This window comes from Equus quagga, chromosome 17 (assembly GCF_021613505.1).
Source record: "Equus quagga isolate Etosha38 chromosome 17, UCLA_HA_Equagga_1.0, whole genome shotgun sequence".
Lineage (NCBI taxonomy): Eukaryota > Metazoa > Chordata > Mammalia > Perissodactyla > Equidae > Equus > Equus quagga.
Window position 1 is genome coordinate 50,443,861 of NC_060283.1, and position 12,711 is coordinate 50,456,571.

A 12,711-nucleotide genomic window follows, 5' to 3' on the forward strand; every position below is an offset into this window, starting at 1 on the left:
GGCCTCTCCCCTTAGGTCAAGGTGAACATTCTTGACAGGATCTTCTGTTTCTGGTTGGAAGGGAGAAAGAAACATACCACTTGCATGTCTTATTGACTGCCAAGATCCTTTATTCCTTCCAGGCCCTTCCCTGCCCCTGCCACATGGGGGCAGCTCCAGTGTAAGGGAGATGACATGACGTAGTACACGGAGCAGGGCCTGGCCAGCATCCTCCGAGGGCCCAACCAGGGAACAGTTCATGCTCTCTCCCATGCAGCTGGAGAGCCAGCAGGGCCTTCTGTAGGCTCAGCTCCACAAGCTGTTTTTCCTGATGCTCCCTGGAGGCGGCCTCCACATCGCTCTTCACTCCGAGCTGCTCTGGGCCTCCTCTCCCTGTGTACCCTAGAGGTGTGGGGGCCACAGTCCTCCTCAGCTGAGCCTCCCTCCCCAAGCCCAAGGCCCTAGCACAGGTTGCAGTTGGACGGCTTCAAGCTGCGGCTTTGAGCCTGGAGCAAGGAGAGGGGAAGGAGGGGAAGGAGAGGAAGACAGGGTGCAACATCAAGAAAATGAGGGCACAGTCCTCACTTCAGAGCTCAGCATGACCTGCAGTCATACTGAAAACAAAAGGACAAGCACCATTCCAAAACTCTACCGACTGGAAAGAACCCCCGCCAAACTCCTTACTCCCTCCAGTGCAGCACCCCAACTTCCAGTGCAGCACCCCAACTCCACCCAGTCCTCATACCTGCTGCTGCCGGTATTCTGCCTCACTTGCTGACAGTGCTTGTGCTAAAGCTAAGTCTTCTTCCTCCTGAGAACTGGGAGGGAGGAACAGATTAAGTTGAGACAGTATCTAAAATGTGAACACCTGATCTATTAGGCACCACTGTGCCCGGCACTTCTGAGTATTACCTCAATCTCCATCCAACCCTGTAAGGTAGCTAATGAGTACTGTCCCATTTTATAGAGGAAATCAAGACCCTGATGAGTTAGGGAACTTGTCAAAGCTCATATAGTTCATAAGCCTAATTTTGAGCCCAAGTTCCTAACTATTATCCTGCTTCAGGTTGGAATGGTCTCACCTACTTCCCTCCAGACCGAGCCCTTGCCCACATCCCACCCTCTCTCACTAGAAAGTAGGTACCTTGGGCTCTGGGGTTTGGTCTCTGCCAGGGACAGTTCCAGGGCTCGCTGCAGAGCCTCATCCTCACTCTGTAAAAGGACAAAGACGACTAGTTGCCTTGGACTTTACTCTCCGTGGGTTTGCTTCTGTGCATCTGACCTCTGCTCAACTCACCAAGCCACTCTGCAAAGCGATCACTGGAGGGGCTGTCTGTGATGGAGACTGCGCTCTGGCTCTATGGCAGATGTTCAAGAGGCTGCGGTTAGAGATGCGAAGGGAAAAAAGGGAGAGGGGAAAGGGCCAGGCCTACCTGCTGGGAGAGGTAGATGAAGGCAAAGTCCGGCTTGGGCTGGGGACGGTGCTTGTAGAAGCCAGACCCTGTGCTCTGGAGATGGCAGCAAGTCTGTAGGGAAGAGACACTCTTGGCATGCCTCCCAGAACAGCCAGCTTCCATGCTCCTCCCAGGCCTTACCCAGGAAGTCAGAAGGGGAGTTCTTCCATACAGTCTGGAAAATACGCACTCGAAAAGGAAGCTAAAAGACTCCCCTAGCCAAGGAGCCAGGGTTGTCGCTTCCCAACTTGTCATGATAGAGGTTAAGTCAGTTCCAAAAGGATGAGATGATCCCAAAGGCAAGTAGAGGACTTGGTTGCAATTACCCTGCCCTGCTGGTTGGGTGCCCCTCCCCAGAGCAGTCATGGTCCAGTGGGTGACGGTGTTTGATGCAGAAATTTCGGCCACAGCGTTCACAGGTCAGTTTCATCATTTCGCGCTGCCGGCAGCCAGGGCGTTCACACTTATTGGTGAAGATCTGAGGTGGAGTGGGAAGGTTTGTCTCGGCTGTGACTCTGACCCCCTTCTCCAACCCCATCCTAACAGCTGTTCAGGTTTCCAGGCATCCGTAGTCCCAGCTGGTCATGGCTAACCCCTCCAACGCTTACCTTACGTTTTTGCTGTGCTGGATCAGAGCGACAGTCTCGGTCAATGTGCTCCCCCACAGCGCGGTCAGGGGGCTCCCCTCTGGCCACAGGCACAGGCACATTACAGAGTGGGCATACAGGTACCTGGATGTCCTAAGTAAAGGAGCAGGGGTCAGCCTGTGGCCCACTCCCAGTCCAACCAAAGCTCTGGTCCTGAAAGAACCTGGATACGCCCCCCATAAACGCATAAGGAAACAACGTTCCCAGCACTGAGCCTCAGAGAGACAACAAAGGAGAGGAAACGGGAGGCAGAGGGATTCCGGAGATTCTGCATGCATCCTCCAGCCGCCCCCTTTCACCCTCAGACCGCCCCCTCACCTTTTGGTAAGCAGATCCACAGTGATGCTGGGCGTACGCCACATGGTCTGCGCAGAAGATGCCCGAGCAGGCGTCGCACTTAAGCGGCAGAAAATCTGCAGGGAGTGAGTCGGATTGCAGGTCCAGCGGGACCTCGACCTCGTTCCCGCTCACTCCAGCCTTCCACTCAGGGGAAGGAAAACGTCACCCTGTTTACAGCAAACTGCACCCTTGCCCTGATCCACTATCTCCTTAGCCACGCCCCCTGAGCCTCTGCCCTCAACTTCGAGCCCTGGCCTTCTGCCGCACTTCCAGCCCCCGAGCCCACCTTTCCGCCCACCTGCAGTTCGAGACCCTCTCCGCCGGCCCCGCCCCCCGCACGCCCCGCCCCTCACCCAAGCGCTGACAGCTCGGCTCGGAACAGTGAGCCCCGAGGTCCGGAAACTCCATCGCCGGGCCGGGTGGGGCTTGCTGGGAGAGGAGGCGATGCTGAGCGTCTCTGGGGCTCCCGCTGCGGGTCCGGACGCCGACCCTGCCCTCTGGGGGTCTCCCTGCCCCGCTGCTTCCTCTCCCCGTCCCAGCCTTGGTTACCCGAGCTTCCGCGCCTGGCGGCCCGCGGCTCCCACTCCTCCCGCGGCGCGCGCGGGCGCGCTGACGTCACCGCGCAGGGCGGGCCCGCACCGCGCAGTCTCCGGGCGGAGCGCCCCGCGACCAAGCCCCGCCCCCTCCGGCCCTGCAGGACGAGGCAGCGACTGCAGTCCCGGGCGAGTGGGTGGCCGCGCGCGTAGCTCCACGAAGGGCGACAGGGCCGGCGAAGGCGAGGACAGATATCTCGGGGAAGGCGGGCTGGGGCGGCGTGAGGTCTTTCAGAGGTCGGTCCTTCGCCCGCTGCTCGCTCCTCCGTCCCCGTAGCCTTTTCGTTCACGGCCACGGCTGCTCTGACTCTCCGCGGCCTCCCGACTCCCGTGTTTCTCCAAAGTACAGATTTCTCTCCAGAGTTGTAGGTCCTCCGGGTTTGGGTTTGATGCCCTTTCTGTAAGACTTCCCGGACCTTCCCCGGGGTGAGCTAAGCGCACCTGCTGTGTTCTCCCTGATTCTGTCCCAGCACCGTCACACCCTAATGTAATCCGCTGTTCCTTCTTCCCCCCCAACCCCCGCCATAAATCAGGGAAGCCAGGGACGACGTCCACCTTGTTCTGTGTTAGGTCCCTAGCAGCCAGCGCAGTGCGTACAACTGTGTAGTTTTCAGACTTCAGTGTGAATCTGAATCACCTACGGAGTGAGCAAAATGCAGATTCCTGGGCCCTGGAGCTTCTGATTCAATAGGAAGCACCTGAGAGAATTCTGACACAGATTATCCGTGTACTACACTTTGAAAAACATGAGCCAAGCATATGGAGTTCTTATTACGTCTTTCTTGAATGAAGCGTGAGAGTCACTGGATTGATGTCCTGCTTCCTCGGGGAGCCCCAGGTTGGGAACTTCCAGCTTCAGCACATTTTTCTTCTCACGTGCCTCTGGTCCCTCAGGCGTGGGGTTGGTTGCACTCTGTCTTCCCGTAAGTTTGGGCCTTCAGACAAGTAAACAGCGAAATAAGCTTAGAGTGGAACGGTGTCCTTCAAAATGGAGAGAGAACCCAGGCTACACTTGGAAATGAGGAGCCAGTCTCCTCCCTCTCACTCTTCCCTTCCCTCTCCCTCTCCAACTTTTGGCTCTGCTTCCCTCTGTGTCTGCTTGTTACATCCTCACAGCTCTAAGGCCAGTGGAAATTAAAACCGTTATCCCGGTTCCTCAGGCAGGAAGCCTGATCTTGGCTCTGCCTGTGCCCGATTACCTTGACTTGGATCATCGGCCGAGCCCTGACCTGCGGCCAGCGTATGTGATGTTCTGATGGGCCAGGCGCGAGCCTCAGGCTTGGGGAAAGGGAGTCAGCTCCCCCTAAAGTGAAAATCACCAAGCTGGCTTGGACACTCCTTCCAGAAAACCCAAGAGAACCCTTCCAATTCCTTCCTTTATTCATTTAACAACAATATATTGAGGGTCCTCCCACGTGCCTGTCACTGGATGATACGTGCAAAGATGAGGACGTGCAGGGCAAATGGCAGTACATTTAAGGTACCCTCACTCTGGGGTCGACAAGTATTATTTAAGTGAAAACCTGAAAGGTGAGCAGATGTTGGCTGAGTGAAGGCCAAGGGAGAAAGGAAGGGGGTGTTTTTCCTGCAGAGGAAACAGCAGAGACGAAGACTTGGAGATAAGAGGAAACAAGTTCCTTTAGGTGAGCTTTAAAAAAGTTTGAGGCACTGGATGTTAGGGTGTAAGAGGCAGCTTGGCAGGAGATGAAGCTGGAGAGATAGCAGGAGCCAAGTCACCTCAGGTAGTGGGGGCAACATTGGTATTGAGAATTTCAACATAAATACAGTCATGCGCTGCATAATGACATTTCAGTCAAGGATGAACCACACATACGACGTGGTCTCTTAAAATTAGAACCATATGGCGTGGGTGTGTAGTAGGCTACACCATCTAGGTTTGTATAAGCGTGCTCTATGATGTTTACACAACGGCAAAATCACCTAACGACACATTTCTCAGAATGTATCCCTGTCTTTAACCAACACATGACTGTATAATGAGAAACTATAGATAGCTTTAAGCAGGGGAGGGACATGTTCAGATTTGTATTTTGGGAAAGCCACTCTGGTTTCGGAGTGGAGAACAGATTGGAGGAAGTGTGAGACTGGAAGCGAGTCCAGTAGGAGGCTGCTGCTTTTCTCCAGGCACGAGATGATGACGGCTTGAACCAGGGTGGGGGCAATGCTTAGAATTAACGAAAGTGTGATAGAAAGGTTAGATATGAAAGAGAGATTTTAACATAAGTAACTTTCCAATATATTGCTGAAAGATAAAACAGAAAAAAATTCTACATCCAGAGCAATCATAAAGTACTCAATTTTTAAAGGAAAAATCCTGACCTTGTCTGCAAGAAATACCTTGACCTACCTCTATGCAAAAGTTCAGCCAAATATTCTGTTAGTGTATGGAACACCTTTGGCCAATCCTTCAGGGAAATTCCAGCAGCTGCTTCCCTCAACCCACCCTCATGCCCTGGGGTGTTTCTGCCCCTGGCAACTATAATTGGTCTGGGAGTGGTCATCTGACCCATATTGGATATCTAAGCTTGTGGTCCACCAAAAGCATAGCATGGGACAAAGATTTGGGTACAACTAATTTATATGGGAGGTAATCCTAGCCAGAGTAACAGAGTAGGAAGAAGGGAGACAGGGAAGGCAGGAAAACCGATAAAGAGTGTTTATTGTTACCACTGAGGTAATAGGAGCTCGATTCCACTGAGAACCCTCGGAGGAAGCATATAGAAAGCCCCTCAGAGTTGTCCCTCTAAAGGACAGGAGGCTGTCTTTCATAAGTTGGGAGTTGCTGCTGGGGGCGGTAACTCCCTCATACCCGTCTTGCACAGCCAACCGCACTGTGTGCAAGTTGATTGAGCTCCGTAGGCTTTGGGGATATTCATAAGTGGAAGATAAACAACAACAAACAAACACATAGATATAGAGATTAGATTGGTGGTTACCAGAGGGGAAGCAGGGAGGGAGAAAGGAACAAAAGGGCACATGTGTACAGTGACAGATGGTAATTGATCTTTGAGTGGTGACCATAATATAGTCTACACAGAAATCGAAATGTAATGATGTACGCCTGAAATTTATATAATGTTATAATTCAGTGTTACCCTGATGAAAATAAATAAATGACAGCTTTGGGGAAAGCCCCAAGGCAGAGCTACTGAGGCTGGGCTTTAATAAAGGTGGGAAGCCTTCAGGGCTCATAAGAACTGTCTACTACAGCGGCCGCTGAAGTCAGAGATGGGCCAAGGAGAGGTGGCGTGGGGCACCAGGAGCATCTAAAATATATGTCCAATCAGATTGATTCCTGGGAATTTGGAATCAAAGCCAAAAGAACTAGTGTTCATAACACCATTGGGCCTGTAACATATAAGCTAAGGGACGGCTATCTGCCCTTGTACGAGACTGTCATGCTGACTGAGGGACAGGAAAAGAGATGGTCACCTGCAATCCCCTCACTGTTGGGACACAGTGAGCTCCAGAGAAAGAGATTGGTCTTGCGGCTCACACCCCTGGGTTTCATCCTCACCTGACTCTTTTGCCTCCTCCCCGAGTCTACAGCCCCCAGCAAGACTGCGGCTAACTGCCATTCCTTTATTGGTTTCATTTTGTCCCTGTTAAGATAGTTATACGTCATCCCATTAGATTCAGGATATTTCTCAAGGCTTTGTCAGAATCTCTGGTCACAGCCTGAAGTCAGTCTAATGACAAGCGGGAGACTCTTGGCCCAGGTGTGCACTTAAGGGACCTCTGCCATGGGGGTTCAGGTTTTGGCCTAGGCCCTTTAGAAAGGACAGTTGTTGAAGAGCTTACTGCTTGTGAATTCCATAATCCATATCTGTGAAATCCAGCATCAGTTTTATAAGATTCAAATTTATGAAATTGCTAATATGTCACTTTTTTTTTACTTTAAAAAAATAACAGTATCATATGGTTTAATCTAAGCAGCACATGTTGTGGGTAAGAATTGTTCTTCTCTGACCTTCCATCTAATCCTCAGCCCGCTGGGTTTTGGAGCCCAGACATGAAGGCAAACAGTCACTGTCTGAGAGTATGGTTTCGAGTCCACACTCCTTAAAATCAGATGTGCCAAACTTCTGTGTACCTTAGCCCTTCACACTCCAACCATTTTCTACTAATAATGCATAAGACGAGGGTATTAATTAGGATATAGGTTAAGCTGCCATAACAGGGACTCAAAATAACAGTGGCATAAACAAGAAAGAAGTTTAATTTCTTGCTTATGTAATAATCCAGGGCTAGTACGACAGCACGTCAGGGACCTAGACACCTCCTATTTTGTTGCTCCACCATCCCTATGGTGCTGCCTTTGTCCACGCGGTCCCAAATGAGTCCTCGTTCCAGGCAGCAGAAGGTGGGAGAGGAAAAGGAGGGCATACCGCTGCTATTTAACGGCATGACCCTGAATTTGCATACATCACTTCTGTGCACAATACACCCGCCAACACTTAGTCACATGGTTATCCCTAGTGCCAGGGAAGCTGGGAAATGTAGTCCTTAACTGGGTGGCCATGTGTCCAGATAAAATTTCAATTATTATGTTAGTGAAGGAAAACAGATATTTGGGAGACAACTAATGTCACGAAGGGAAATAAAGGATGACTTTTATGATATTTGGACCCTCCTGAGCTTGAAGTAATGAAGCAGGTGGTGGGTGGGTCACTTAAAGTCACATGGCAGCCAAGAGTGTGCAGGGTCTTTTTCTTAGCTCATGGGGTGTGTGGATGAGAACAACAGGATTGAGCAGCGCTCGGTCAGTCTCCTGTTGTAGCCCACTCTGCTGGTTGTCTACCCGGCTGTCATTCCCCAGCTGCCTCCTTGAGGACAAAACCCTGATTTTAATCCTTCTTTTCCGAGTGGTTGTGTTTTGCTTGTGTCCCTTTGCAGCTCCCAGGATGAGTCTTAAATGATCTAAGTCAGTGTTTTTCAAACTTTTTAAACATTACCCACGTGAGGAACTATATTTTGTAACTCAACATACACACACATGTACACACGCAAAGAGACACAAAACTAATACTTGACCTTAGTATGGTTGATACACTCTGATATTGTTCTATTTCATTTTTTTAAAATGCTGCTTGCCATACACTACATTGATTTCCACACCACCATCCCTTTAGTGGGTTGCAAACTTCAGTTTGAAAAACCTGCTCTAAGCCGGTTAAACTGCCCTCATTCCTCTTCGTTAAGGCATGTAAAAACAATTTTTATCTGAAAGAAAAATTTATACCAAACTTTAAAAAAGACAAAATGATGATCACTCCTTTTTTTGAAAATATAATGCCAGGGGCTGGCCCCGTGGCCGAGTGGTTAAGTTTGTGCGCTCTGCTGCGGGCGGCCCAGTGTTTTGTTGGTTCGAATCCTGGGCACGGACGTGGCACTGCTCATCAAACCACGCTGAGGCAGCATCCCACATGCCACAACTAGAAGGACCCACAACGAAGAATATACAACTATGTACCTGGGGCTTTGGGGAGAAAAAGGAAAAAAATAAAATCTTAAAAAAAAATATATATATATATATACACACATATATATATATATATATATATATATAATGCCAGAGTTTTTCTAATAAGCCCTATTTGACCTTCATCTGATACTCTTGGGAATAGAACTGTTGTCACAGTATTTTCGACTACCAGTCTACTACTGATAAAAGCACAGAGTTTACAGTTCTGTAACGTTAACCTGTAGAAATTGATAAGGTGTTGTTTTTGTGTAGCCTTGAAGAAACATTAACCCCAAAGGCGTTATTTTTAGCCCTGTGAAATGTTGATCAGCTTTGTATCTAACTTAGTAATTTTTTTTACTTATTGATATATATATTTCTTTCCTGAAAACACTCAGAGAAACAACTTTTTATTTTCTTTACCAGTTTCCTCATTTATGATTTAAATAAAACCTTTATACACACATACTGTCTATTTGGATGAGAATTTATTTCTGCTCTAGACATTACCTGTGACATCCAGCATTCAGGCAGCCATTTTGTGACCATGAGTGGAGCCAAGAAGAGAAGACAAACCAACATGCTGACGATGGCAGAGAAGAAAGATGAAAAAGATCCAGGGTCACTGATGAATTAACCAACCTCGCACACCACATCTGGCCTCTTGTTATGTGAGAGAGTAAACGTCCTTATTAGCAAGTTTTTCTGCATTTTCAACCCAAAGTTTCCTTTGTGATACACCTGTTGTGGCTCATTTTAATAAAAATGAGCATTTGATTCACCCAGTTGGGACTTTTTGCTGCTGTCTTGTCTACACAAGGTGGTGACTGTGGTAGTAGCAGTGGCAGGATTGCCGAGCTCCCCAATCAGCCTTAGGGACCCTCCCCTCACAGCTCTGGAAAGATTCCTGATATAGTTATATTATATTCTGTGCATTAATATTCTGTTTACTTGTTTTTAATTTTAAATTACCTTCAGGGCTTTATAAATGCTTTGATTTTGTCTTAATATACAACTGTCAGATTTTAAATCATTCTTTTCATGTGAAACCATAATCATTTAGTTTCAAGAATTTTATTTATTCATTTTTTTCTCTCTCTACATTCATCTGTGGCTTTAGAATTGTAGGCTTCCAGTTTGGGGAACCTTGTCTGGAGCAGACTAAACAAAGATAAATACTGCCTCTCTCCCCACGCCCACTCCACGGATGCTCAGATGACCAAAGGCTTAGAGCACCATAAAAATAGTCTTTGGAGCTGTCTCTTGAGCATGAGCCAGAACGTTTGAACTGCCGTAACAGGCTTGCCTCAGAGACCCCCGGACCACTAGAGAGAGTGAAGCCCTCACAGTCTCTCTTTTCTCACACAAAACATTTCCTGACTGATGGGTTATAGTCCTGTGTGGATCGACAGCCCAGGAGCTTCCCAAAAGTTAAAAAGGGTGACAAACGACCCAAGTCACCACTCCCTCATAGGCAGTTTGGATGTAGGTTTCCTACTTCCTGAATAATGGATTAAGGAGAACACCAAGAGAAATCCAATAACATTTTCCACCTTAAACGAGCTGTGTCAGAAGATACCAATTAACAATTGAGCATTCTCTAGTCTCTCTTATTGTAGACCGAGAAAGTCTACGCAGACCTGCTGAGCAGCTTTGGGCTTTAGCAGTGGGTAACTGAGCAGCAGCCTCTCATTGGAACAGCAGAAATCGGCTCCTCTACAAATTAGCAGGTGCAATCACGGCCAGACACCTCTTATTTCAGCATCAGCAGGTTTGAAGCAGCAAGGATGCCAGCAAGGGCATCTTGGGCCCAGTTCTACTCGGATGTTTGTTTAGTGGTTTTTCTCCCCCCCAATCAACGCTATGAGACACAGTGCACACAGAAAGAGAAAGAAAAAACTGTTTTGTTAACTGTCCTGTCCTGCTCCTACTCATGTCTTAGTTTATTTAATCCCTCATGAAAACCTTTTGAAGTAGATACTATCTATTCCCATTTTGCAGAGAAGAAAACTGAGATGGAGAGAGATTCAGTTGCTTGCTTACAGAAATGGGATCTGGACTCAGATTTTTGTATTGCCTTAAGTCCCTTGTTCTTTCATTGTGCAACACAGCCTTCCCAAATTCTACTCTATAACCTCTTTAACAACTGGGAAGAGGAATTTAAGTGGTGGTTTTCTCAGAGGGATAGTGGAAAACCCCAAATCTCTCTGTGGGTTATCCATAACTGAACACCCCATCAGAGCAAGGTATTTCAATATCTGAGTGAGATGACCAGGGTGGGGAAGTTCTTTCTCTGGAGCTGGCTTCAGGTCTCAGGAGACAAGCACGGCTCTGCCTTCACTGAGGTCTGCCTTGCTCTCGCAGGTGTGTGATATGCAATCTCTGTGACAATACTCAGTCACTTGTCCTGGCTCTCCTGTGACCTAATTATAGACTCCTAGTTTGGACACATAGTTCAAATTCGTATGACTTCACAGGTTACACAGTGATTCCATATATATTTGGTTCAATTTGCTAAACATGAACCAAGCCTTGTCAGATCTTATGCTAGGGCCTGGGCACAGAGAGGGTGAATAGAGTGTGTTCTCTCCCCTCAAGTTGTTCAATGTCTAGTCCTGATGACACATAAACAACTAATTCAAAGTGAAAAGTGGCCTAATATAGTGGCTTTCAAACTTATTCAGCCTTGACTCACAGTGAGAAATATATCTTATTCTCACCGCAGTATACATATAAATGTAAAATAAATGCTATTTAAGGTCCACAAAATTGATTTCATGACCCACTAGTTTCATGACTCCCAGTTTGCAAACCACACTGTAATGGATGTATAGAGGCCAAGGGAACACAGAGAAGGGAGCCAGTAATGCCCAGGAGTGAGGCTGGGAGGGATAGTGAGAGTTCTCCAGGCAGACAAGATGCCGCAGGTGTTCCAGCCACAGGAAGGGCATGGCCAGAGCGCTGGAAATGTTCCAGATTATCCTTCCAAGTAGAACACAGAGGAGGTTGAGCGCCCAAGAGGCTAGGAGGGTGGAAAGGGACTTGCTGTTCAATATGGAGATCGAACACACTCATTTTATGTTTGCTCCCTTCTCAAACTCCACTAAAATAACCACAAAAAATAAAGAGAACAGAAGAAGAAAGAATACAAGGAGATATGACAAAAATGCTTTGGAAAATGGAAAGCTAAAGGGAGAGAGATGACTGGGGATCTGAGAAAGCTGAAACCTAAGTGGTAAACAACAAGGAGCAAGCCAGGTTGGACCACAGATGCTTGGAAAGGCTCAGGATGGAAGAAACAAGTACCTCTGAAGGTGGAATGGGAGGATGGGGCTGCAAACAGAAGGATGAACTTAAAATCTATAGAAGGAGCAGCTAGATTCCCAGACTCCTTCCTCTAACCTGGGCAGCCAGGTGACTGCCCTTCTCTCACCCCGGCAGAAGGCAGGAGGTGTACTCTCCAGGGAGTGAACCGGAGGGACTCTGGGTTTAGGGTCACCAGACGCAGCTGAAGGTGGAGAGGAGGAGGAAGCACAGCCTTGTGTCATCTGGCTGCTGGAGCCCTGGTAGCCGAGTTTATGCTCCCTGGGCTGGAGACGGCAGGATTCTTCTCGAGGGGAACAACCAGCCTGAGAGAAAACATCCATGGATATTGGCATTTGGGGTTCCCAACAAAATGATTGTCTCTGCCAAATTACCCTACAGGGAAGATGCCAACCAATGAGTCCCACCTGTGTCTAGAGACCATTCAATTGGACTTTAAGAGCTTCTGCTCAAATATGAAGGAGCAAACCAGGATTTGAGGGGAAGACCCTACCACAAAAGACAGAGACCAAAATAAAGTAACAAACGCAGGGTTGGGGAAGAACATGGACAATGCAGGGAACATAAAAATATAATTAATCAAACTATATTAATAATAATATAATAAATATAATGTATTAATGATGTTAATACAATATCTTCAGAGAGCAGATTTTTCATCTAACACACAAGAACAAGAAACTATAAAAAGGGATGGTCAGAAAACAAAGTGCTTAGAAATAAAAAGTAGAATCACAGAAATAAAAAATTCAGAAGAATGGTTGCAATGTAAAGTTGAGAAAATATTTTAGAAAATAGAACAAAAAAGACAAATAAGTGGAAAAATAGGAAAGAAAACATCAGAAAACTAACTTAGTCTTGAAGAAACACTAGTATTTGAAACACCAGTG

At 47.6% G+C, this 12,711-nt stretch overlaps 1 protein-coding gene across 2 annotated transcripts; it reads right to left on the minus strand.

The window, feature by feature from the left end:
* Positions 1-92: 92 nt before the first annotated feature.
* ZFAND2B (zinc finger AN1-type containing 2B) lies at positions 93-3,019 on the minus strand. 2 transcript variants are annotated; one of them, XM_046643424.1, is made up of 9 exons: positions 2,773-3,019; positions 2,399-2,493; positions 2,042-2,173; positions 1,760-1,911; positions 1,413-1,505; positions 1,277-1,337; positions 1,124-1,191; positions 725-797; positions 93-381 (listed from the first exon to the last, which is right to left on the minus strand). In XM_046643424.1, the coding sequence occupies exons 1-9, from the start codon at positions 2,825-2,827 to the stop codon at positions 343-345; spliced, it is 768 nt and encodes a 255-aa protein (XP_046499380.1). In that variant the 5' UTR covers positions 2,828-3,019; the 3' UTR covers positions 93-342. The 2 variants fall into 2 exon arrangements, with proteins under 2 accessions (XP_046499380.1, XP_046499379.1); XM_046643423.1 differs by having other exon boundaries at positions 93-485.
* Positions 3,020-12,711: the final 9,692 nt, after the last annotated feature.